Here is a 23,301-nt window from a genome sequence, read left to right on the forward strand (position 1 = left end):
GCGGCCCGGGAGGCCGGAACCTGCCGGCCCGGCCGTTCCCGCCGGTTGCCGAGGTGTACCGGCGGCGGGAGCCGGCGTTTCGGCTTCCGCTGGGGTCGTCAGTCGGGCTTGCTTGTCCGCGCTCCTCGGGCAAAGCCGCGTTGGTCCGGTGTGGGCCAGCGGTGACGCAAGTCCTCGTCGCTCTGGGCATCGTCCGCGGCTGAGCCTCCGTTGCTTCCCTTGAGCGCTGCAGACCACAGCCCCTGTTAAGTTCAGTAGGGCTTTTCGCTTTGCCAGCCCACGTGGGATGTCTTCGGGTGCTGCTGCAGCCGGCGAGGCAGGTCACGTAGTGCTGCTTTAAAATACCTGAGGCAGGAGTCAGCCTCGGGAGTCTCTCCTTTCAGAAAAGATGTCTAAATACTGTGTTGGTGTTTCAAGTGTTGAACTTAAGGCATCACGCTGTTTCTTGGATGCAGAGTTTTGAAACTGAGTTACCGCTGTACCTTTCTTCATCAGTTTCCTTATCCATAGGAGCTTTGATACATTGATAACTTTCATAATAGGTGTCGTAGAATATACAAATTTCTTCTTGACTTAAATGTTTTCTCTTCTGTATAACAAGCAGTCCTACCACAACTGCATCTGCTCTTTATTTCCTAATTCATTGGGAGTGAATTTTGGATGTTTGGTTTATCTCCTAATGGTACCTAATCCTATTGAAATGAAGTGAGTTATCTCTTACTGCCTGGAAAACTCTTGAGCAAGAGCCAAAACACAGGTATTGTTGTTGTATTCAGGATGATTGTTTCTGTGCAGTTCATATTTGGAAAGTTATTTGCCCAGGGGTGATAACTAGAATTTGATCTGTAGTTATTAATTCATTTTCATCAATAAACATTTCTGGTTCTGTTGACCAGTAGGTAACAGACACCTTTTGGTTGTAGTCAAGCCATTCACTGAAAAGCCAACATGTGGTCTAGATGACAGATACCAAGAATGAGCTAAAGCATAGGTCAGAGACTGAACTTATTATCAGTTTGATTTACATTGCAGATCTCCTTACATTCATTAGGAGGACATTTTCCTCTGAAGCTATTAATAAATTATGTAAATAAACTATGTACCCTCAAAAAATTATGTACCCTTAAAACTTTTGTTTTGGAAAAGCTATCTTACATCATAGTCTTTTTTTTTTTTTCCCTTCCCTTCTCTGTGTAACAGTCTTCAACAAGTAATACAAGAGATAAGTGAAGTAGCAGAGTATTAGTAAAAATATATTGTCATTGGAAAAAGTGTGCTGTCACTTTTGTAACTGCTTTGTTTATCATAAAATGTATCCTTTTTATAATGGACAAATCAAGGGAGAGGGTAAGAAAGAGATTTTGTCTATAAACTAAATGCATGATTCTAGTCAGCCTAATAAATGATGTGTGACAAAGCTGAGTTTCAGATATACTACAGACTTCTGAATGTATCCTAAGTGCTTTGGGTATTTTGGAGGTTTTTGTAAACTGATATTTTTCTGTCTCCTTTATTTTCAGGAGAGCCATATCGGCTTTTAAGTGGTACAGAATATGTTGTTGGACGCAAAAACTGTGCAATTTTAATTCAGGATGATCAGTCCATCAGTCGAAGTCATGCAGTTCTGACAGTAAATCATCCTGAAACAACCCCTGTAAGTAGCCAGCATTTTACTGCATTATCAATATGCTATGTGGATAATTCAGTCTGCCATGACCATACATACTCTCATTTTGCTCTCACTGGTGTTTTTTGCTTGGAGTAGAACCACTGATCACCTGTCTTTTCTTAATCCTGACTTTTTTTTTTTTCCCTTTCTCAGGGTTGCTTGCCTGTGTTGAGAAATGTAGTGGCATAATTCTACTGGTTTAAGCTCACTTTTATCCCAGAGTGAAGATTTGCTAGGAATTTGTATTAAAATAATCATAGCAGGAAAATTATGCAGTTAAATTTCATTACATAGACGAGTTTTAGGTCTTTTTTCTGCAAAGTGCTTCTGTTATCTTACTGCAGGCTTAGTTTGTGTTTCACTTCACATCATTCATTCTGTATTTGCTTAGGGGACTGAAAATAAAAATGTCCCAAGGAGAATTAGCAAGCAGCAATTTACTGTCATGTGGGCCCTCTCTGGAAGGAAATGGGAGGCCTGGTTACCCGGGACATGGAGAAGGCTGAGGTAGTTGACCACATCTTTTGCCTCGGTCTTCACCAACAACTGCTCCAGCCACACCGCCTGAGACACAGAAGGCAAAGGCAGGGACTGGGAGAATGAAGAACTGCACGCTGTAGGAGAAGATGAGGTCTGAGAGGAACCTGAAGGTGCACAGGTCCATGGGACCTGATAAGATGCATCTGTGGGTCCTAAGGGAACTGGTGGGTGAAGTGGCTAAGCCACTATCCATCATGTTTGAGAAGTCATGGCAGTCCAGGGAAGTTCCCACTGACTGGAAAAGGGAAACATAACCCCCATTTTTAAAAAGGGAAAAAAAGAAGACCCGGGGAACTACAGGCCAGTCAGTCTCACCTCTGTTTCTGGCAAGATCATGGAGCGGATCCTCCTGGAAACTATGGTGAGGCACATGGAAAATAAGGAGGTGATTGGTGACAGCCAACATGGCTTCACTAAGGGCAAGTCATGCCTGACAAATTTGGTGGCGTTCTATGGCACAGTTACAGCGTTGGTGGATAAGGGAAGAGCAACGGACATCATCTACCTGAACTTGTGCAAAGCATTTGACAGTGTCCTGCATGACATCCTTGTCTCTAAATTGGAGAGACATGGACTTGACAGATGGACCACTTGGTGGATAAGGAATTGGCTGGATGGTCGCACTCAAAGACTTGTGGTCAATGGGTCAATGTCCAAGTGGAGAGCAGTGATGAGCGGCGTTCCTCAGGGGTTGGTGTTGGGACTGGCGCTGTTTAACATCTTTGTCAGCAACATGGGCAGTGGGATTGAGTGCATCCTCGGCAAGTTTGCCAACGACACCAAGCTGTGTGGTGCAGTCGGCGTGCTGGAGGGAAGGGATGCCATCCAGAGGGACCTTGGGAGGTGGGCCCGTGGAAACATCATGAAGTTCATAAAGGCCAAGTGCAAGGTCCTGCACATGGGTCAGGGCAATCCCAAGCACAGATACAGGCTGGGGGATGAGTTGATTGAGAGCAGCCCTGCGAGAAGGATTTGGGGGTACTGGTGGATGAAAAGCTGGACATGAGCTGGCAAAATGTGTGCCTGCGGCCCAGAAAGCTGACCATGTCCTGGGCTGCAGCAAGAGGGAGGTGATTCTGCCCCTCTGCTCTGCTCTCATGAGACCTTGCCTGGAGTACTGTATTCAGCTGTGGGGCCCCCAACGTAAGAAGGACATGAACCTGTAGGTGCGGGTCCAGAGGAGGGCCATGAAGATGATCAGAGGGCTGGAGCATCTCTCCTATGAAGACAGGCTGAGAGAGCTGGGGTTGTTCAGCATGGAAAAGGCTCTGGGGAGAACTTACAGTAGCCTTTCAGTACCTAAAGGGGGCCTACAAGAAAGCCAGAGAGGGACTTTTTACAAGGGAGTGTAGTGATAGGACAAGGGGTAATGGCTTTAAACTGAAAGAGGGTAGATATAGATATGAGGAAGAAGTACTTGACTGTGAGGGTGGTGAGGCACTGGAACAGGTTGCCCAGAGAGGTTGTGGCTGGCCCATCCCTGGAAGTGTTCAAGGCCAGGTTGGATGGGGCTTTGAGCAACCTGGTCTAGTGGAAGGTGTCCCTGCCCATGGCAGGGGGATTGGAGCTAGATGATCTTTAAGGGCCCTTGCAACCCAAACCATTCTATGATCTCTTACGTGTAGCAATGTTTATGGACATTTTGAAGCCAGTCAGCAGGAATTTCATTAATGTAACCATATATAGAATTTGAAATTAAATACATAAAATTTATTTGTCCTTTTAATCCTGCAAATAATGTATAACTATGTAGCAAAAGTTTCATAAAAACAGGCTGACAGTGTTCTTATTGGCTGGTGATCCATTTGGGAAGTATGACAGTATCTAACCTCTTCTCAAGACATAACTGCTGTCACTATGCCCTGCAGCTTGTGGAAGATTAGCAGTGCCTGTGGAAGGAAGTGAGGGAAAGTGACTTGGGCACGTATGCAAGGGCTGAATAGTAGGTGAAAGCAGCAATAATAACTCTCAGAGCCTTGGTAAATCACACTAGCAGAGGCTTTGGGACAGTGAATGATTGCCTACACAGCCTCCAAAAAGAGTGAGTGTAAGCAGCACAAAAGTTCTGAAGCTAAAAATATGTATGTTTACTCTCATTCCTTCACAGTGAAAACCAGAAGATGGATAATTGCACATAGCCAGTCTCATTGTCCAAGGTCTTTATTTAGTATGGTATTTTGTGGGCTTTTTCTTACTTATCTACTGCTTTGATCCATAATGGTAGTAACCCATTTCTGATAAAACTATCTCATTATGATAAACTATAATGGCTTTTTTATGTTTATTTTCAGAGCCAATCTCTCTCAGTCCCTACATTAACAGTAACAGATACATCTAAGTATGGTACCTTTGTCAATGGGTTGAAACTCAATGGCTCTTCAGTGTCTTTGCAGTCTGGTGACAGAATCAACTTTGGAGTCTTTGAGAGCAAGTTTAGGTAAGTGCTTTGTTTATAAAATATCAGATGGAAAATTGCAGTTTTTGACAAGAGTGGTTTTGCACATCATACAACTTGACAAGCGATACAGCAATGATGAGTTTTTAGAAAGCAAAGGAGATGAGTAATATTTTGCCTGTGTTCCATACCTGCTTCTGCAATAGTTTTCCATTACATATTTTTATAATGTAATTTATTTTGACACTTAAGAGATTAAAATTGTTCATAGTAAAGCATTGGCATTTTAGAAGACATATCATGTACAGTGAGTGCTTTCAGGCTATCTTAGGCAAAGAACAAAATCCTAAAACATAAATGGCTCTAAAGAAGGCAGGAAAGTTTAGGGTAGGGAGAGAGCTTGTCTGAGCCCTTGTTAGCTGTTGATAACGCAATGAGAAAAGAACTGAGATAGCTGGAGGATGCCTTGTGCAGCACTAGCTATTGAAATCTTGTTGCTGTGACGTATGCCTGCATTGTCTTTAGTGAACCCAATTTGCTAATTTTTCAAATTTAACATGGCAGTCAGTGCTATCTGTTTGAATATGTGAAGCACTCCTTCAAGTAAAGTGGCAGGTAGATAGAACAAATACTAATGACCATTAAAATCAATATTAAAGCAACCAGAAGTTGGCTTTGTTCCTTAAAATTTGACTGTTTTGTCACTGCTGCTGGTATTATATGATTAAAAAAAAAGGGCATTCTCCTCTGCTTATTGTAATAATTTTTGGTATTTTGTATCAACATACCTGAAATGTGGTAAAGAAATCATGCTGTGAGACCAGATACATTTTGACTGTTGTACCAGAAAGATTATTTAAATTTCTTCCTGCTTTGTAGATTAAACCAAATCAAATCATGGAAATTTACATGCTGTAATTCCATATAGAAGACCCACAAATATAAATAGGCTTATGGTCAAGGGTAATGGCAATGTTAGGCAAAAAAGTTACTTGAACTTGCATTCTACAACACTTATATTTTTTTAAATACTAATCTCTTTTTGTGGACTTTTCTGTTGAGCATACTTTTGCCTTTGGAAGCACGTGTTCAATTTCTTCTGATATTCCCTCACCTTACAGTATTCTTGAAGCACTAATTCTATGTGATGTCTGTGAAAGACCCAAAAGTTGTTAGAAATATTTCAGACATCAAGTCAAAATGTTGTCAATTTTTCTGAGTAAAAATCAGTATTTAATTTCTTCAGAAAATTTTAAAGCACAGTCTTTGATCTAGATAAGAGTTATGGGGTGGTTTTGTTTTGGTTGGTTTCTTTCATCATCCCCCCCCCCGCCCCGCCCCAATTTCCCTGAGATACAAACATGATAGTTAAAGTCAGCTCTGTTCATCATAATGATTGGCTGAAATAACTAAAGCAGTTCTCTTCTACTTATTCTTTTCAGAGTAGAGTATGAACCTTTGGTTGTCTGTTCCTCATGTTTAGATGTTGCTCAGAAAACTGCTTTAAATCAAGCCATCCAGCAGCTTGGAGGTCTTGTAGTCAATGAATGGACAAAAGAGTGTACTCATCTTGTAATGGTATCAGTAAAAGTTACTGTTAAGGTATGTTGAGCTTTTGCATATTGATGTCATTGCTTTGCAGTTTTCCCACAAATGCGAATTAAATTCTAGACCTGCTCAAGATTTTCCTGTACAAAGCTATGAAGTCAACTCTTCCAAGTTTAGAAAGAGGTGTATTTGATGGGAAGTTGGAGGGAAGGAAAATGAAAAAAGCCAGTTTTGAAGACTGTTACTGATTTTCAGCAGTTGCCTTGTACATTTTCGTAACTTTGGTCAAGACAGCAGTTAAAAGCAAAACTATCCTGGTTTTCAGTAGCAAAATTCAGTATTGTTCTATTTGTTTGTGTGACGTTTTCCACCTGTAAGATCTTAAAAAGCTTATGTCAGTTGAACCATATTCTAGCTGAACTTTTTCCATACAGTAAATACATATTTTCTGTCTTTTCAGACTATTTGTGCTTTGATTTGTGGTCGACCAATTATAAAACCAGAGTTTTTCGTTGAATTAATCAAAGCTATTCAGTCCAGGCAAGAGTTGCCAAATCATGAAAGGTGAGTAACATGTTTTCAGTGTCACAATTAAATTTACGGGAGTTAGATTATCAAATAACTACACCGTTATCTGATCATACTTGACAGAATATGTGATTTACGTAACCTTATTTGTGGAAGAATGCTTAATATGACACACATTTTAATATTCAGGCAATTTTCTTGCTCTCATCCCTAGAGTTGTAAAATGAGTCCTTGGAATTGTCTATATGCTTAGAGATGTTATTGGCTCTAAATAGGAACTTGTTTTGTTGATATGTTTGAAGCAACATTTACACTCTTCTGGTTCTTAATACGTTTAAATAAAGAAAATTATATTTTTATAAAAGAAATTATACCAAGCTTATTTCATTATGTAGACATGTTTTCCCAGTACGCAGTTTGTTATTGAGTTTACTGTAAACTTTGGTCAAAACAGAGTTAGCCTGACCATTGAATTCCCTGAAATAGCAGGGCGTTTTAATTATCTGTTAGGAGATGAAGTGAGACTAATATGCATTGGTTGTCACTATATGAGAATAAAATGCTCACTGTTTTCATGGTTAAATTAACTTGAAAAGGGAATTCTTACTTTGGAATAAACACATACTGCAGAATGGCCCTTTTGGTTATTTTCTCTGTGTAGAAAAGAGTAAAATAATCCCATTATTGTATGTGAGAATTTCATCTGAGCTTGTATTGCTACTATTTCTACCTTGAAAAGGGAGACAGTTGTGTTTTGTTTGGGTTTTGGTTTTTTGTGGTTTTGGTTTTTGGGTTGGTTTTTTTTTTTTTGTATGAACACATGATTTATGTAGGTGAGAAATTTCCATCATGTATGTTTGAAAGGTAAACTGCATGGGTACTTCTTTTTTATCACTTCTATTCTTTGCATGCTTTGGAAGATACTGTGAAATGAAATATGTAATGAATGAAAATTGTAAGAGTACTTGGCATTTGAAGAATAACATGTTGAACTTTTAATGTCAGTTAACAGGGAGAAAAATTTGTGCAATTACTTTAAATGCATTCAAGACATTATGATATTTCTGGATGTATTGTTTTAACTAGGTGGATGCTGGACACCAGACATAAGAGTTGGTGGAAAGCAGTGGTGAAGAAGAATAGAAGTCACTGTTGGTTTTACATATGTATGGATATACATACATATGTGTTAGGGCATAGCAATTGGATTTATTTTCTTTAATGGGTCTGCTGTTAACTATTGGTAGCATAGTTTGAAGAATGGAGGTGGGGGGGAAAGGACAGCTAAGCATATCTCAGTGGTGCACACATGGTGATGGAAGCAAAGCTGCAGAGGATTTGCAGTAAAGTGTGCTTGCTACGTGGTAAAATATATTTCACAGAATGTGACAGTATCTTGTTAGAACAATACAGGTGCCAATCTGGAGCAATTGGTAGCAAATATTCTTTAGTTTCTAGATACTGGATTTTACATTTGTTGGGGTTTATGTAATACGTCAAATCAGTCATCTGTGAGTGGTTTAAAGCTCATCTGGTCTTCATTTCTAGAAGAAAGGGGGAATCTTCATGAACTGTAACTTTTCCTTCTACTTCTGCATTGTTTTATAAGAACGTGAGGAAACTAAACAAACTATTTAGAGTCCTCTGAAATATTGGATGTAAGGTTTTCTGGATGATTTTTGTTTTTTAAGCAGAAGTAGTAGAAACCGTCAAAAGCTAGCAATTGGTTGTGCAATTCGAAATTTGCTTGATCTAATGTTATCTAGCTGTAAGGCTGCTGTTACTGTCTGTTACAGTAACAAGCAAACAGTGGCTTGGGCTCTTGAAACTGGGGTGCATGTTGTCCTGTCCTTTAATATAGAAGTGACAGTATAATTGAGCTGTTAAGTGCTCCCTAGAATAGAACCAGATGGATATGTTTCCCTTTCTTAAATATTTTTGCTATCTGTTAAGACCCTCAGAGGAATTGAGCTGACTGAATGTTAGTGACAGTAGTAATACATCCATTATGTAGCTTTCGAAGAGAGAGTTCTGCATCAAACTGAGACAGCTGGTGTAATACACAGATCTATATTTAAAATAATTACAGTATTTTAAATAGGTGATATTTTTAAGATGTAGCTTGTGGGAAGATATTGAAAATTTGCTTAGCAGCTGTTTGCATTCAATTTCCCAAAATACTTTTAACTTTCACAGGGAATCTCTACATTGTGCACTGTAGCTAGAGCTGACCTGGGCTGGTACATCGGCAAGACACTAAACAACCTGGGGCAATACTAGTTTGGATATGAAATAAGAAAGGTATATTGATGTGGTAATACAGGGTGACACTTAATTAAATCTTGATTACTACTGTAGATCTGATCCACCCAAAATCTTAGGGAAATAAAAGCTTAAAATTAAAAAAAAATTAAAACTTCTTTGTGTTTATACTAAGACTTCACAGAATTGCAAACCTGCAGTTTGCATATGAATGTGGGGCTTCTTACTGGAGGCTTTTTTTGGTGAAGTATATTACCTCTGGTACTCTCTGATAACCTATGCAAGGAAGAACAATAACTGAAAATTTCACTAATTGCTGCATAAATGCAGCATGAAGTATGAAATAACATGTTTTATTACAGCAGTCCAGTGTAAATAGTGCAGGGCTTTAAAAAAGCAGGAAAGTAACTGGGCCTTTAACAGAAACTCATCAAGAATCAAAATCTATTTATTGAAAGATTCAAGACTGTAGAGAGTCTTTTCTGGATAATGGTGTTACTGCAGATCTTATGGGGAGAGTGTACAAGGAGCACTTCAGAATCCTAAGACTGAAAAAGACTTGCCTTTTAAGCTTAGATCAGCATTGGATAAGAGTTTCAAAGGAAAATCAAAGGTTTCTTTGAGGAGGAGATGATCAGTTGAAGTTTCCTGCTGAAATTAAAAAACAGAGGTTTGAAATGTATTTATAGAGAAACTATAGTCCAGTTCCAAAGTAATAGAAGCTTCTGTTTCTCCCTTTTTACTTATCCCTTGGTCTTTAAAGATGACTTTGTCCCCTGTATTAGGTTAATAACTGTCACTATGGGATTCAGTATCAGAAGTCTTCTGGCCTGATAACTAATATCTGAGTTACCCTATTTCTTACAACTAGTAGACTTTATCATATCTATTTCAAATTCAATGCAACAGTATTTTTGTAAACAGACTTGTATAGGTTGCTGAAACTTATCAAATACTCATTTTTCCAAGCATGGTTTAGTTTTAGGCTGGTTAATTTCCATTGTGTACATAAAGCTTCAGGAACTGATCCTGAAGAACACAAAAGAACAAAGATTATTTAAAATTATCTGTAATTATATAGTACATTTTAGCCTATCATAATTGAATTACATATTTGGATGCAGTAGAAAATTCACATGCTTATTCTTGTGTTCAGCTATAAGTATGTGAATAGTCACAGTGTCTGAAGAATGTTTATATGTTTACAGATAGTGCTTTTTTCAGAAACCTAAATATTTCAGCATTTCATGGAGTATGTTTCTTGCTTAGAATCAGCTCATCTTTGCATAAATTAGAAAAAAAAATTTAAAACATATCCATGTATATGTATATATACATGGATATATGTAATTTATTGTGCTATTAAACCAGACTTTGGGAGTGTGTTTCAGCACTTTTTTTTTCCTGCATAGTAGTATGAGAAAGACGTATAATCACCAGTCAGAATAAAGATAAGTAGTTCTATGATCAGCCAGAGTACCTGTGTAAACTGCTGTTTGGGTACAGATGTAGTATAGTATGGTTAAAATTGACCTATAGTTTCTCTTCTCTCTAGCACGTGCCTTCACCTTGTTCTGTCAGAACTGCTGTAGTAGTGAATATGTGGCTCAAAGATCTTGTAAATACTATCCTGAAATTATCAGTTAGATGCTTGTCTTAACTTTAGAGGCTTTTTATGATGTGGGCATGCCATCATTAACTGGAGCTGAGATCACAGGCTGTGACAAAAATGAGAGCTTCAGGGTAGAATTTCACTTTTGCCTCATCTGTTCCCCAGCTGAACTGGTCACTTTTCTTGTATTGGACAAAACAATTGAGCATCTGCAGGGAGAATCAGTTCAGTTCTCTATCCCACCAGCAAGAAAAGTGTACTTATTTTCTGTCATATTAGTGAGTTGTCATCTAGTGTGGTGGTACACTATTTCTTGATTCAATAGAAGAGAAGGAGGGATGGCTGTCCCCACCTGAAGGCTAGAGGAAGGAAGATGAGTAGTTTTGTGGGGAGGGTTACTATTTGCTAGAGTAAGTGCAGAATGAGATTGCAGTCTCATTTCTCAGTATTGTTAGTGGAGAATGTGGATATGTGTACAGCAGATGCTTAAAGTGGATAGGTTGAATGCATTCCTAAAAGTGTTGTCCTCTTAGTTACTGAATTAGAAAGTGTTGGTCTTACCTTAGATGTCAGGAAATTAGAGGCTCTCTTTCTTCTTAACAACCTCGAAAAACTATTTATATAAATAGTTTTAAAAGCAATGCAGTATTTTAACTTCAGAGCTTTACTCTGAAATGGAAAGGACTATGAGTCAGTACTGGTAGGTAAATCTGAATTTTTTTAACTTTAATTTTCTGTTCTTGCAGCTTTTATCCTCCAGTTGATGAGCCTTCCATTGGCACTGAAAAACTGGATTTATCTGGGCGTCATGAAAGGAAAAAAATATTCAGTGGAAAGACTTTTGTATTTCTAACTGCCAAGCAGGTAATCAAGCTTTACATTGCAAAAATGTTGCAGGGGTAGCTAAGCACAGATTCTGTTCTCTGTGAATACACACTCATTCTGGGTTCATCAGGAAAGAAGTATTTCTGTGTATTTATTGTCTTACAGTACAATGGCCTAAGCAAGGTGAAATAGAGGGGGAGAAACAGAACACATCGCATCTGCATTAGTGCATCAGTGATAAGCATTATGCTGATAGTTCATTATGCTGATACTTCTAAACTGACTGTATTTTAAGATTTTTTTTTTATTTGCATTCTCTTTTTAGCACAAGAAACTGGGTCCAGCAGTTACTCTTGGAGGAGGGGAAGCAAAGTTGATGACAGAAGGAAGAAAGGAAACATCTTTACTAGTTTCTCCCGAAGTCTGTGTTGTTGACGTGGGGTTGACGAACTCTCAGATCGCAGGATCTGACTCCATGAGAAACTGGACTGATTCCATTCTGACCATTTTGCAAAGGTACAGCATTGTTCTCTTGTACAGTGGTAGGCTAATTTCAGAATTTCTGCAGAGATTTAGTCACGGTGTTTGCGTACATATTTAAGCAGTGGGATGCTTATAAAGAGCGCATTTTCTTCATTGTTTTAAGTATTTAGCATAGCAACTAAAATTTCTTGAAGCAGGAAAGAAAGGACTTGGCAGTTCTGTGACGATTTGATGAGGTTTTTGTTTTATTTTTTGTTTCGGGTTTGGTGGGGTTTTGGTAGCGGGGAAGGGGCCTCAGGGCTGGCTCCTGTGAGAAGCTGCTGGAAGCTTCCCTGGCTCTGAGTTGGACCCACCTCTGGCCCAGGCTGAGCCCATCAGCGATGGTGGTAGCGCCTCTGGGAGAACAGATTTCAGAAGGGGAACCGGCAGTGAGTAGGGGATCGGAATGTGAGAGGAGCCCCTCTGCAGACACCGAGGTCAGTCAGGAAGGAGGGGAGGAGGAGCGGGGCAGGAGGGGATGCCCCTGCAGCCCTGGTGAGACGGCAGGCTGTCCCCCCAGCCCATGGAGGGGAGCGGGGGAGCAGAGGCCCACCTGCAGCCCAGGGAGAGAGGAGCCCACGCCGGAGCAGGGGGATGCCCCCGAAGATGGCCGGGACTCCATGGGAAAGCCCACGCTGGAGCAGCCTGTGCCTGAAGATCAGCCTGCAGAAAGGACCCGTGCCAGGGAAGTTCGTGAAGGAATGTCTCCCGTGGGGAGGGACCCCACGCTGGAGCCGGGCAAGAGTGTGAGTCCTCCTCCCCCTGAGGAGGAAGGAGCGGCGGAGACAGCGTCTGATGAACTGACCCCAACCCCCATTCCCTGTCCCCCTGCGCCACTGGAGGGGAGGAGGGAGAGAATTTGGGAGCGAAGTTAAGCCCGGGAAGAAGAGAGGGGTGGGAGGAAGGTGTTTTAAGATTTGGTTTTACTTCTCAGTATCCTTGTTTTGATTTAATTGGTAGTAAATTAAATTGGTTTTCTTTTTTTCCCAAGTTGAGTCTGTTTTTTGGCCGTGACAATAAGTGGCAAGTGATCCCTCCCTGTCCTTGTCTAGACCTGCAAGCTTTTCTTCATATTTTCTCCTCATCCCACCGGGGGCAGTGAGGAGTGAGCAAGCAGCTTTGTGGTGCTTTGTTGCTGGCTGGGCTTAAAGTATGACCTTTTTCTTTTTCTTCTTCTTTTTTTTTCTTTTTCTTTTTTGGAGGATCCAATTCTACAAAAATTTATTATAATGAAGCTGCTTTGAAATTACAGACAGCAAGTGGTTTTTCCTCCACTGTTTAAAATAAGTTAAAAATTAATATATTCTAAGAATGGAAAATAGATCATCTATGATTTCTCAATAAATATATGTATTTATTTCACGGAAAACAGATGAGATGGTACCTTGAGGTCATGTGGTTCATTGCTGTCTGATTATTTGCATACAATGTTTCTGAAGAGCAGCTTCTGTTTAATGAAAACCAGTTTTTGCTGTGGTGGTAGGTTTTGTTTGAGAGGGCAGACTGTGTATCTTATAGATGTTAGGATTTTCATGATGCCATTTGATTAAAACAGTGAAAGAAAGCAAAATCCTAGTCCTTAACCTGATATATAAACCTAGTTCCCCTGAATTTTCCTCCTAAATAGAGAAAATTGTATTCAAGTTTTTCTCGTGGCTGTAGTAGAGGAGAGGGGGGTGTGTGTGCCTAACAGACTTGTAAGAAGTGCTCAAATCTTTCAAGTCACTTTTCCATTCACACACATTTTTGAATCAGAGGTAGAGCACAGTTGGTTAAATGCCCAGAAATCGGGTAGAGAGAGATGCATCGGCCAGACTAGGCCGTGGCTATGATGTCAGATATAGAAAATCCTGTTGCAGATTAGAAAATCCTGTTTTAAGTTAGTTAATAATTTTCAACTTCAAACAATTTTAATAACACCTAGAGAAGTAGCCAAGGTCATTCTGACCCTTTCTATTCTTCCTGATTGATGATACGTTCCTCTTGGCAGGAAAACGAACCATTGACCTGGCACAGAGCTACTTAGTGGTCAAAGTGAGGAGAGAATACCTCCCCAGATGACCACCGAAGACCACCCGAGATGCCCACGCATGCGGAGAAGGCATTTGATGTGTTGTGGTTATATAAGCCTGTGCATATGCATTAGATAGTTTGAATATGTACTAGGTAGGAGTAGTTTAATAAATTATATGCAATTGTTACTGTATAAAAGACACACCTGATAAATCTGGTGTGCTTGATTTGTGGAAAGTCCACCGAGCACCCAGACCTGAATAACAAGTAATATCTCTCCTGTGTGAGATTGGTATATTGCACACAGGGTAATGAATCAGCTTTTAGGGCAACAGCTACAGTAGCAGGAAGTGTGGAAGTTCATATGTATAAGACGTGGGTATAATGATGGATAATTATGTTGACTTACTGTATTGTGAAAAATTGTAGTGTAGACTGATGTTTCTTGAAAGGAGGAATGGAACATGTTGTACTTTGTCATATCTGTGCCTATTTGCCTATTCATATTTGAATCTGTATTGAGAAACATTTTTTTTTTTTTGTCTTTATTTTATTTGTATATTAACAGCAAGGATCTCAGGGCTATTCCTGAGGCAGAAATTGGATTGGCAGTTATCTTCATGTCTACAGAAAAATACTGCAACCCTCAAAAGCAGCCAAGTAATAAAGGTAATTGGAACAAGGGTAGTAATAAGTTAACAGCATTAAAGAGGCAGTATTTCTTTTTGTACAGGGGCATCAACTGCTAATGTTCAAGTTCTTTTGTTTTGTTTTTCAAGACCACTAAACAGAATGACACTGTATGAAAAACATATACAAGTCTGCAGAGACAATGGGTTTTTAATGGTCTTGCAATAAACTGCAATGAAAATTATATGACTCTTAGATGTAAATAAAAAAGTAGCAGATCTAAAATTAGCATAAAAAGCAGACACATAGTACATTGATCTTTAAAGGAAAGGTACTTGAAAACAAGCTTCACATTTTAGTGGCCACTGAATTAGTATGGATGTGGTAGTTTGAATTCCATGCTATTCTATCTTTTATGATAAGACTAGGGTAATAGGGAGGTAAAAGATGAATGTTAGAAATTGAGAGAATAAGGACAGAATTAATTTGTAAAGACTAGCGTTTTGTTTGTTTGTTTCACAAAAAGGAATTTGCTTTAGGAAAATTCAACCACAGCCCACTTAGTTCAAAACCAAACATAATCTTGACGTAAGAAGTAAAAACAATGAGACGTGATTGCCACATTTGCTAAAGTAATAGTCTGGGGGTGGACATTCCAAATCTCGACTTGAAACTTGACTTGTATTTGCTAATACGGGAGTAATAAAAATTTGAGAGAGAGAAAGAGGTTTCGTTTGTCTAATTCTTTTTTCATGCCTCTTCCAAAATTGTTAGTCTATATTTTGTTTCTATGAAATTGTCAGAGTTATGTGTATAATTCTAGGTTCTATTCAGTTCTACAAAGTGCTGTATTGGGTAGAAAATCCTACAAATTCTTAAAAAATCAAACAAAAACCCCATAGATTTGTCTTTACTTTACAGGAACATTACTTACTCAAAAATATATTTTGAAGAGAGAAAGATACACATGCAGTACTGGCAGAGCTCTGAAAAATATTTTGGTTGACTGGTATTCTTGTATGAATAACTTGTGTATGATCTGTTGTCTATCCAGTTAGTTTAGAAAACAATACAAAATAAATTAATGCTCAGATTAAATTTAAAGATATTGACCCTGCAGACATCTGAGCAAATCAGACATGCTGATTCTTGTTTCCAGTCTGAATGATTCAATTGGGTAAATGGACTGTGTTATCAGGCTTTTAAAGGTAGCTATGCTTACAGTTTATTTGCTAAGAAGGAACAAATGCTATTTTTTGGGAGTTATAAAAACTTCTGTGTGTGTTGAAAATCAAAGGGATTGTAAACAAGACTTCTTCCTCTGATCTTGTCTCAGAACAACAAATAGCAACGTATATAATACGTAGTTGCTCGAGTAGGAGACCCTAGGTGTGTCTATGGGTTATTCCTCTACAGGTTACAGTGGTAGAATAAAATTAATGAATGAATGTATAAAGAATGGGTTATCTGAAAGGATAATACTGTCATCATAGTCTCAATCAGAATGAGATGCAGGAAGAATGTAAAGGTCTGAGAGATGAGTAGTAATTTAAAAAAAAATGTACCTAGAAGCACGATGAGATGTATGTTAAAATAGTAAATGTTAGTATCCTTTGACTTGGAGGAGACATAAGTGTATGAAGACAAGGACAACTGGAAGGGCAGACAATATAAAAGATGTTGTATATGCTCTTCTTTCTGTTTTACAGAAAAATAATGTGAGTAAATAACAGCAAATGATGTTTTAAGGCAATCCCCTGACTATGGGGATTATGAGAAATTGGCTGTAGAAGACATTTATTCTAAGGTTTTCTGATAGCAAATATTGGTTCTGTATTAGTAGACATAATCCCAAATATAATAAGCACATGTTAGAGCTCATAATAAAGCAGTAAATGTAAGGAATTTGTGCTGTTGATGGTTTTGCATAAAATAGGTGTTGCATGATTTATTGATTACATTATGTCCATATTAATATATGATTTCCCATTATGCTTCATTTTTATTTAAGTAAAATTCCATGACTTAATTAAGTGCAATGTTTAACTAAAACTGAATCCCAGAATATGGTCCTTTAGAACTGTTTCGGGTTTTTTAAATTAATAAATCTGCTTAATTTTTTGATTAAAATTGCTTTAAGACAATTTTACAAAAATCTCACCTGATCAGTTACTGATGTGTGATAACACATGCAAAGAAACACAGATTTGATAATAACCTTTTAATTCTTCTCTTGTGTTAATCTTGCAGCTTTAACTAGAAGTACTCCTGCATCAGCTGCTGCAGGGCGAGCTATTTCTCAGAGTCTGGCTGTGGATGAAACCATAATGCTAACTGCTGCAGATCACAGCACAGTACATGTAGCCGATACAGAAATAGAAGAGCAGACATGGTAAAGTATTCATGGAAATAGTTTCTAAGCTAATACTTGCAAGTAAAGCAATCTTTTGTGGCAGAGGAACTGTATCATTGCTGTGAACAAAGATATACAGTGTTAGTTAGATATGGCACTTACTAAATTGCTGCCACTTGTCTGCAGTGCTATTTCTGCTTTTGAGTGGTAGGTAACTGAAAACATCACATAGGACTTGTGTGACTCAAATACAAATGTAGATACTGTATATCTGATTAGACTGTCTTAACTATTACAAATTTTCAAGCCATTTCATAATTATAAAAAATATTATTTATCATAGCAGATTTTACAATTTGTTTTTAGTACATGTACATTGTTTATAAGTATGTTCAAAGTACGAGTACAGCTTTTTTAAAAAGTGATATTCTACAGTGTATCTCTGTGGTAACTTCTTGTGTGTTCGCTTCATATTTTTTCCTCTCTAATGTAGTATGGAGATAGAGGATACTCCCCAGATGGATGGACGAGGGAAAATAGCTTTCCAGGATATAACTGCTGTGAAGAAAAACCTTAGCACAAGTGGCACCATAAATGCAGGAACATCGATATCTAGAGTGAACAGAACATCTGGGTTTAGTCAAAAAAGTCATCCTGTCTCGCCATCTGAAATTTCAGAAGCTGGTAAACCTAGTGAGTGTGCTTCACGTCACCAGTCTAACTCAATTACAAATTACTTCCAGGTAGCTAGAAAAAGGTATGTTGAAATGTTCTTGACATTACTTGCCTTATTGTTATGTTGATGCTGTTTCTGGAAAATAATTTTAACTTAAAGGATGTACATTTAATTCAAAACATACTTAAAAAGGTAATTTTAGGTCAGCTTCCTAGAATGGCAAGCTTTTCCTCAAGGGTACTTATATTCAAATTTCATAATGCAGTCACAAAAACCCCAGGAAGCTGTTATGTTGTGGATGCAGCTAGTCATATTCAGAAATGTTTTTGTAATTTCTTTCTTTTGTAATTACTTTCTGGCTAAGGGAAAGAGCTGAAGAAGGAGAAGAAACATCTCTACCCAAACTAGCAAAACTGGAGGAGAGGTCATCGCCTGTTTCCAAGTGCATTGAAACCACACCTTCATCAGTGTGGAAGAGTGAAGCACAACAGCAGCAAAAGGAAAATAACATCCTGGACACAAACCCAAATTTTGCATTAGCAGACACAGGTATAAAGCTTATGAGGGAAAGTGGCATACTAGCAAGTGATAAAACAGACACTAAAGCTACTTCTAGTGAAAAGCATGTACCAAAGAAGAGAAAGGAGTTGAATGATTTACCTGAAGATACAGCGACACTAGAAATTGTGTTTGGAAGCAGAGACCTAGACTGGGAAGAACAAATGGCAGATCATGACCAGGAAGCTCAAGGAAATACACCAAAAAAAAGATGTTTGGAAGCCAAAGAAAGCAGGATTCAAGAAGCAAATGTAAAGCAGAGAGAGGAGAATAAAATATTGGTAAGTTATATTCTTCTCATGTGCCTGATCTTGAAATTTAGAGCTGTGTTAGAAGGTTGCAGATAGGTCCTTTAAGGATGGGGCTGCCTGCGTGCAGAAAGTGGCTTCTTAAAGTTTATTTGCTTAAACCTCTCAAATCACTCTGAACTAAAATTGACATGATGTGTCTGTTACATGTGAACATTGCAGTATTACACCTATATAAATGTTTTTTCATTCTTCGGAACATTGTTTCTTCGTGAATTGAAAGCTGCTTGTATTCTGAAAGTTTTCCTCTCTTTTTGCTTGAAGTACTGTAGGTAGAACAGCAGAATATATCCCTGGCCCAAGAAAAACTTCTCATATTGTATATTGTTGTGTTAATTATAATGTTGATACTTATACTAAAATAATACTCAATTATATTATCTTTATGTAATGAATTTTCTGAAGAAATGTTTAGTTGCCCTCTTCTGTTGAATACCACAGTAGTGTCCAACATCTTTAAAGTAAGAATCTCTAGATGTCATGTGAAAGATTATTAAAATTCCTGTATGAGGCAATTCAAGTCACTAATGTCTTCTTAAAAAAAACAGAACCCAAACTAAAACCAACAAAACCCCAAAACAACAGCTTGTGATTAGTTTTCTTGATTATTTCTCTGGTTTTGTTTTTGAGAATAAGGCAATTTTCTAAGAGAAATGAAGAAAACAATGCATTTTGAGCTAACAGTAGCACTTTGTTGAAAAATAAAAACAAAAGCAGGTTTGTAGAGGAAAACAATGTTGAGACCTCTAGCAAAGTAACTATGAACAAAGCAGAGGGGAATAAGAGGGAAGGAACAGGTTTAATTATGGTCTATTTAAAAAATACATGTATATTAAAGCTTACTGTCCAGTCAGTTGTTCTACAGTGTAGGAAGTGTTTAAATGCTGTAATAATAAAGTTTGAATGTATGATTGAGTAACTGGAATTTGCAGGTTACCTTTTATCAGATGAGAATTCGTAATTGTCAGTGCATCCTTAGCTCAGACCAGCTTAACAGTCTTCTCGTGATACTTTACTGGAACTTGCTTCTGGCAAAGTGTGAATTTTGAACTTTGTTATAATGCTATTTTTTTTTTTGTGTTACTGTCAAGCAAATTTTAAAAGACAAGCAAGTCTTACAATTATAGAGAATCTTTGTTTCTTGCTCTAGAGGAGGTGCTTTCTACCAGGTCTGACTGTACTGAGAGACTAAAATGGCTCCTTGGAATAGTCTTGAATTTTATTATGGCCTGGGAAGTTTTTCTAGTCTAACTTCCTGTCAGGATCATGAAGCAAAACAAATTCTTACGCATAACTAAACTGTTACTTTATCAGATGGCCACTTAAAGATTTTTGCTGACAAACAGTCTTCTAATAGTTTAATTAATAGTGACCTATCTTATTCATGTAAATTGTAATTCCAGTGGAATAGGAAGGAGATTTCATGATGGAGCTTCACAGGCATATTTATGTTACCTGTTTTCTTTAAGTGTAGATGCACCTCGTGTATCTGGCAAGACAGAGAATGTGAGTAATTGACTCAAAAACTACAGGGTGCATAAAGCTGATATGATATTTTTCAACCACTGAAAATAATTTATGAAAGGCAAATCTGGTTTTAAACTATAGGAGGAAAGCAACCTGCAGAATACTTTCCTATCCTAGTAATGAAATGTCCTTTCTGCACACATGTGCACTTAACATATGAAATTGAAAATGATACTTTTTATATTCGAAAGCTTTTACGGTTACTTTCCAGAACTTGGCAGGACTTTGAAGATTGTACACATGGACAAAACTTGCTAATGGTATAAGAAAAAAAAAAAGTGAGAAAATAATAGTGATTTTTTTTTTTAAATAGGAAAAAAACCCCAACAGTTGTTACAGTGTACATAAACTCATAAAAACTTAAAAGTACAGTGCAGTTTCTTTTCTGTCTAAATATTTAAATTTATTTGAAAATGCTTATTCCACTGTAAAGAGCAGAAAACATTTTAGGTAATTAAATTTGCATTGAATTTAATTTCTGTGTTACATTTTAAATAATCTTTAGTCAAATAGAAAAAAGAGGTACTTGGATCTGTTCTAACTTCAGAAATTAAAAGTGAGATCAGGCAGGAGTCACCAGTCTTGGTAAGAAGCCAGTTAATTATAAGTTTGAACAGCAAACTTTGAGAAGCATTAAGAAAATGCATCAAAATTTTGCTTTTAAGAACATAGTATTCCTGGATCCTTTTTCAGAGTGAAGCAGGTTCTGAAGATTGTACTCCTTAAAATAATCCCCTGTAAATTTGAATAGTACAGTCCAAATTACTGATTGTGAAAAGATGGAGCAAACTGTAGTTCATCTGCATGCTTTTGTAATGGCATTTGGATGAATACTTAAGATGACTGAAACTACAGAAACCTATTGTAATTGTATTAACCCTTCAATCCAGTTAATACTTGTACTAGTGTTTTTGTTAGGTTACTGCTTAAAGACCAGACAAGAACGTCATCTCCTTCTCTGCTCTAAGGAGATCACAACTAGAATGGAAGAGATGGACCATTGAGAAAATAGATTAACATACACTGATTTAACAGTAAATAGTGTCCTAACTTTGTTATAGGTGAGATGAATGAAGGAAGGAGGGGAGGCAGAAGAAAAGGAGACAAAGCTAAATGAAACTGAAATGGAAAGATTCTGAAGAGACAACGGAGAGTGTAGCCAGTCAAGAAGGGGGGCAGGATAAAAGCTTTTGTAAAACCTTTTCACATATGTACAGAAAACAGTCCAAGAAGAGGGAAGCATACCAAAGTGCAGGGTCAGCTCCGATTAAGGGACTTTCAGTTTATACTTTGCTATAAAACAACTGTACTGCATCTGGGCTGGAGCTGTCCATGAAGATAGTTTAATGTTACTTGTGAACTTGTCCTGCACCCAGACTTCCTTTTTAATCCACATAGATCTAGCCCCAAGCAGCAAAGTGTGCATGCAAACTTGATGGCATATGAGCATTCTTGCGTACAAGAAAAAGTTGCTTCATGGATCAGATCCAGCTTACAGCCCTAAAGTTGGCCTAAATGGTAAATTTGTAGGCTAGAACTGAGCTGAAGACATTCAGCTTTGTCTTCCGTCGAGTTAGTTGGAGTTTCCATTAGAGTAAGCATACGTGATTAAATTAGTCCAGGTAAGAGGCAAGGTGGAGAAGAGGAGAAGTAATTCTTAGATATTAGCTAAATTAAAAAAAAAAAAAAATTCTTACTTGAAGTTTTATCTTGAAGTAAAATCCTAGTGAAATGAGGTACACTGACTTCATTATTAATACTGCAGTTCTTAATGATCCTATCTTTTCAACAGATGTAACTATGAGAGAAACAAATTTACTGAGCTCCCAGCTCTATTGGTAGTATAATAGGAGGCTGAGAAGTACATCCATCTTCTTGGCTTCTAGCACTGCTGCTGCTTCCCCTTGCCCTTTTGTAATCCTAATTTTAGCTTCAACTGTGTTCATAATTTTTTTCGCTGAAGTTTATACTGTTAAATACGCTGTATGTCTGTTTATACACTTGAAGTACTCCTTCCTTTTTCTTCCCACATAAGAACCACAACGAACTGCAAGATGACTCCAGCAATCTTCCTAGCAGACTTCTGTTGACTGAGTTTAGATCGTTGGTTGTCAGCCATCCGAGACAGAATAGTCAGCTTACTGGAAATACCAGCTATGGGGGAAAGAAAAATTTCAAAATGTTCAAAAAGGTTAGTGTGTATTTGAAATGCTCGCAAGATGGCACTATTTAAAAATACTAAAAAGTATTGCCTTAAGATTGTGAAAATGTTATGAAAGATTTTCTTTTTTAAACTGATAGTAACTACAGAAAGAAACAATTTAAATACCATATTATACTGTTAACAAATATTTTGCTAAATTGACCGAAGAAGTACTAGGCTGACAAAGGCTTACCTTGTGTTAGATTATTTAAATATACTTGTACTCTCTATTCCAAGCTGTTACTTGGAATAAGTTGTTAAGCGATGCCTACCATAACTTCCGGTTATACCTCCAAAAGCTAGCAATTTGACTTCTCCAAAGACCTACGTATAAAGCATATGCTGATTCAGAATTTTGCATTTTATCTACTAAATCTTAGATTTCTAAATAGAATTAAATCTAGTATCTTTTAAAAGTAAGGTTATTGCTTGCTTGGGTCCTGAAGATAATTTCAAGAAGATTCTGTGTTCAGTGTAAAAATACCACTTCATATTAAAAATAAAAAATATATATATGGTATAAGATTACTAGAAATGCATTTCAGTAAAATATTATGTAGAGAGCGTGAATCACATAATGCAACTTCCAGCTTTCTGGGAGTATACTCTCAGATAACATTTTAAATTTCTGATAGTATCTTTTCCATCATTTTGTGATAGATGCTTATGCATTCTGATGATAAAATAGAATTATCAGTAAAAATCAGTTCATAATGTTTTCAAACTCCTTTTAATGTACTGTTAGATTTATTTAGCATGTGTAACTTGTCAGATTTTTGTTTTGTTTTGTTTTGGTAAAAGGAGGGCTTTAATAGCATTCTTTTAATTTTTTTTTTTTTCACTTCAGTGTATTAAATATGATCTTTGACAAATGTTATTCAAAGGAAGACCGACTGACTTTCTTCTGTGCTATCTGAATAGACTTTCTGAATTTGTTAAAACAGACCTGTTACTTGCAGTGTGCTTACCTTGTATTGTAATTGTAAGAATTTATTGTCTGACAGGTAGCTTATCCAGGGGCAGGACAACTTCCATACATTATTGGAGGATCAGATTTGATTGCTCACCATGCTAAAAAGAATTCAGAGCTAGAAGACTGGTTAAGGCAAGAAATGGAGGTAAGGAGTAATTT

The 23,301-nt window shown here is 37.6% G+C and overlaps 1 protein-coding gene across 1 annotated transcript in view; it reads left to right on the forward strand.

Moving 5' to 3' along the window:
* Positions 1–23,301, forward strand: part of NBN (nibrin) — a 32,140-nt gene that overhangs the window by 3,724 nt on the left and 5,115 nt on the right. The window contains exons 2-13 of the mRNA XM_010562012.1: positions 1,524–1,654; positions 4,501–4,646; positions 6,047–6,206; positions 6,613–6,716; positions 11,301–11,418; positions 11,705–11,895; positions 14,483–14,583; positions 16,795–16,936; positions 17,391–17,654; positions 17,938–18,412; positions 22,002–22,157; positions 23,174–23,287. Of these exons, the coding sequence (XP_010560314.1) occupies positions 1,524–1,654; positions 4,501–4,646; positions 6,047–6,206; positions 6,613–6,716; positions 11,301–11,418; positions 11,705–11,895; positions 14,483–14,583; positions 16,795–16,936; positions 17,391–17,654; positions 17,938–18,412; positions 22,002–22,157; positions 23,174–23,287 (2,102 nt within the window). The remainder of the gene's footprint in view (positions 1–1,523; positions 1,655–4,500; positions 4,647–6,046; positions 6,207–6,612; positions 6,717–11,300; positions 11,419–11,704; positions 11,896–14,482; positions 14,584–16,794; positions 16,937–17,390; positions 17,655–17,937; positions 18,413–22,001; positions 22,158–23,173; positions 23,288–23,301) is intronic.

This window comes from Haliaeetus leucocephalus, unplaced genomic scaffold (assembly GCF_000737465.1).
Source record: "Haliaeetus leucocephalus isolate CR32 unplaced genomic scaffold, Haliaeetus_leucocephalus-4.0 Scaffold152, whole genome shotgun sequence".
NCBI lineage: Eukaryota > Metazoa > Chordata > Aves > Accipitriformes > Accipitridae > Haliaeetus > Haliaeetus leucocephalus.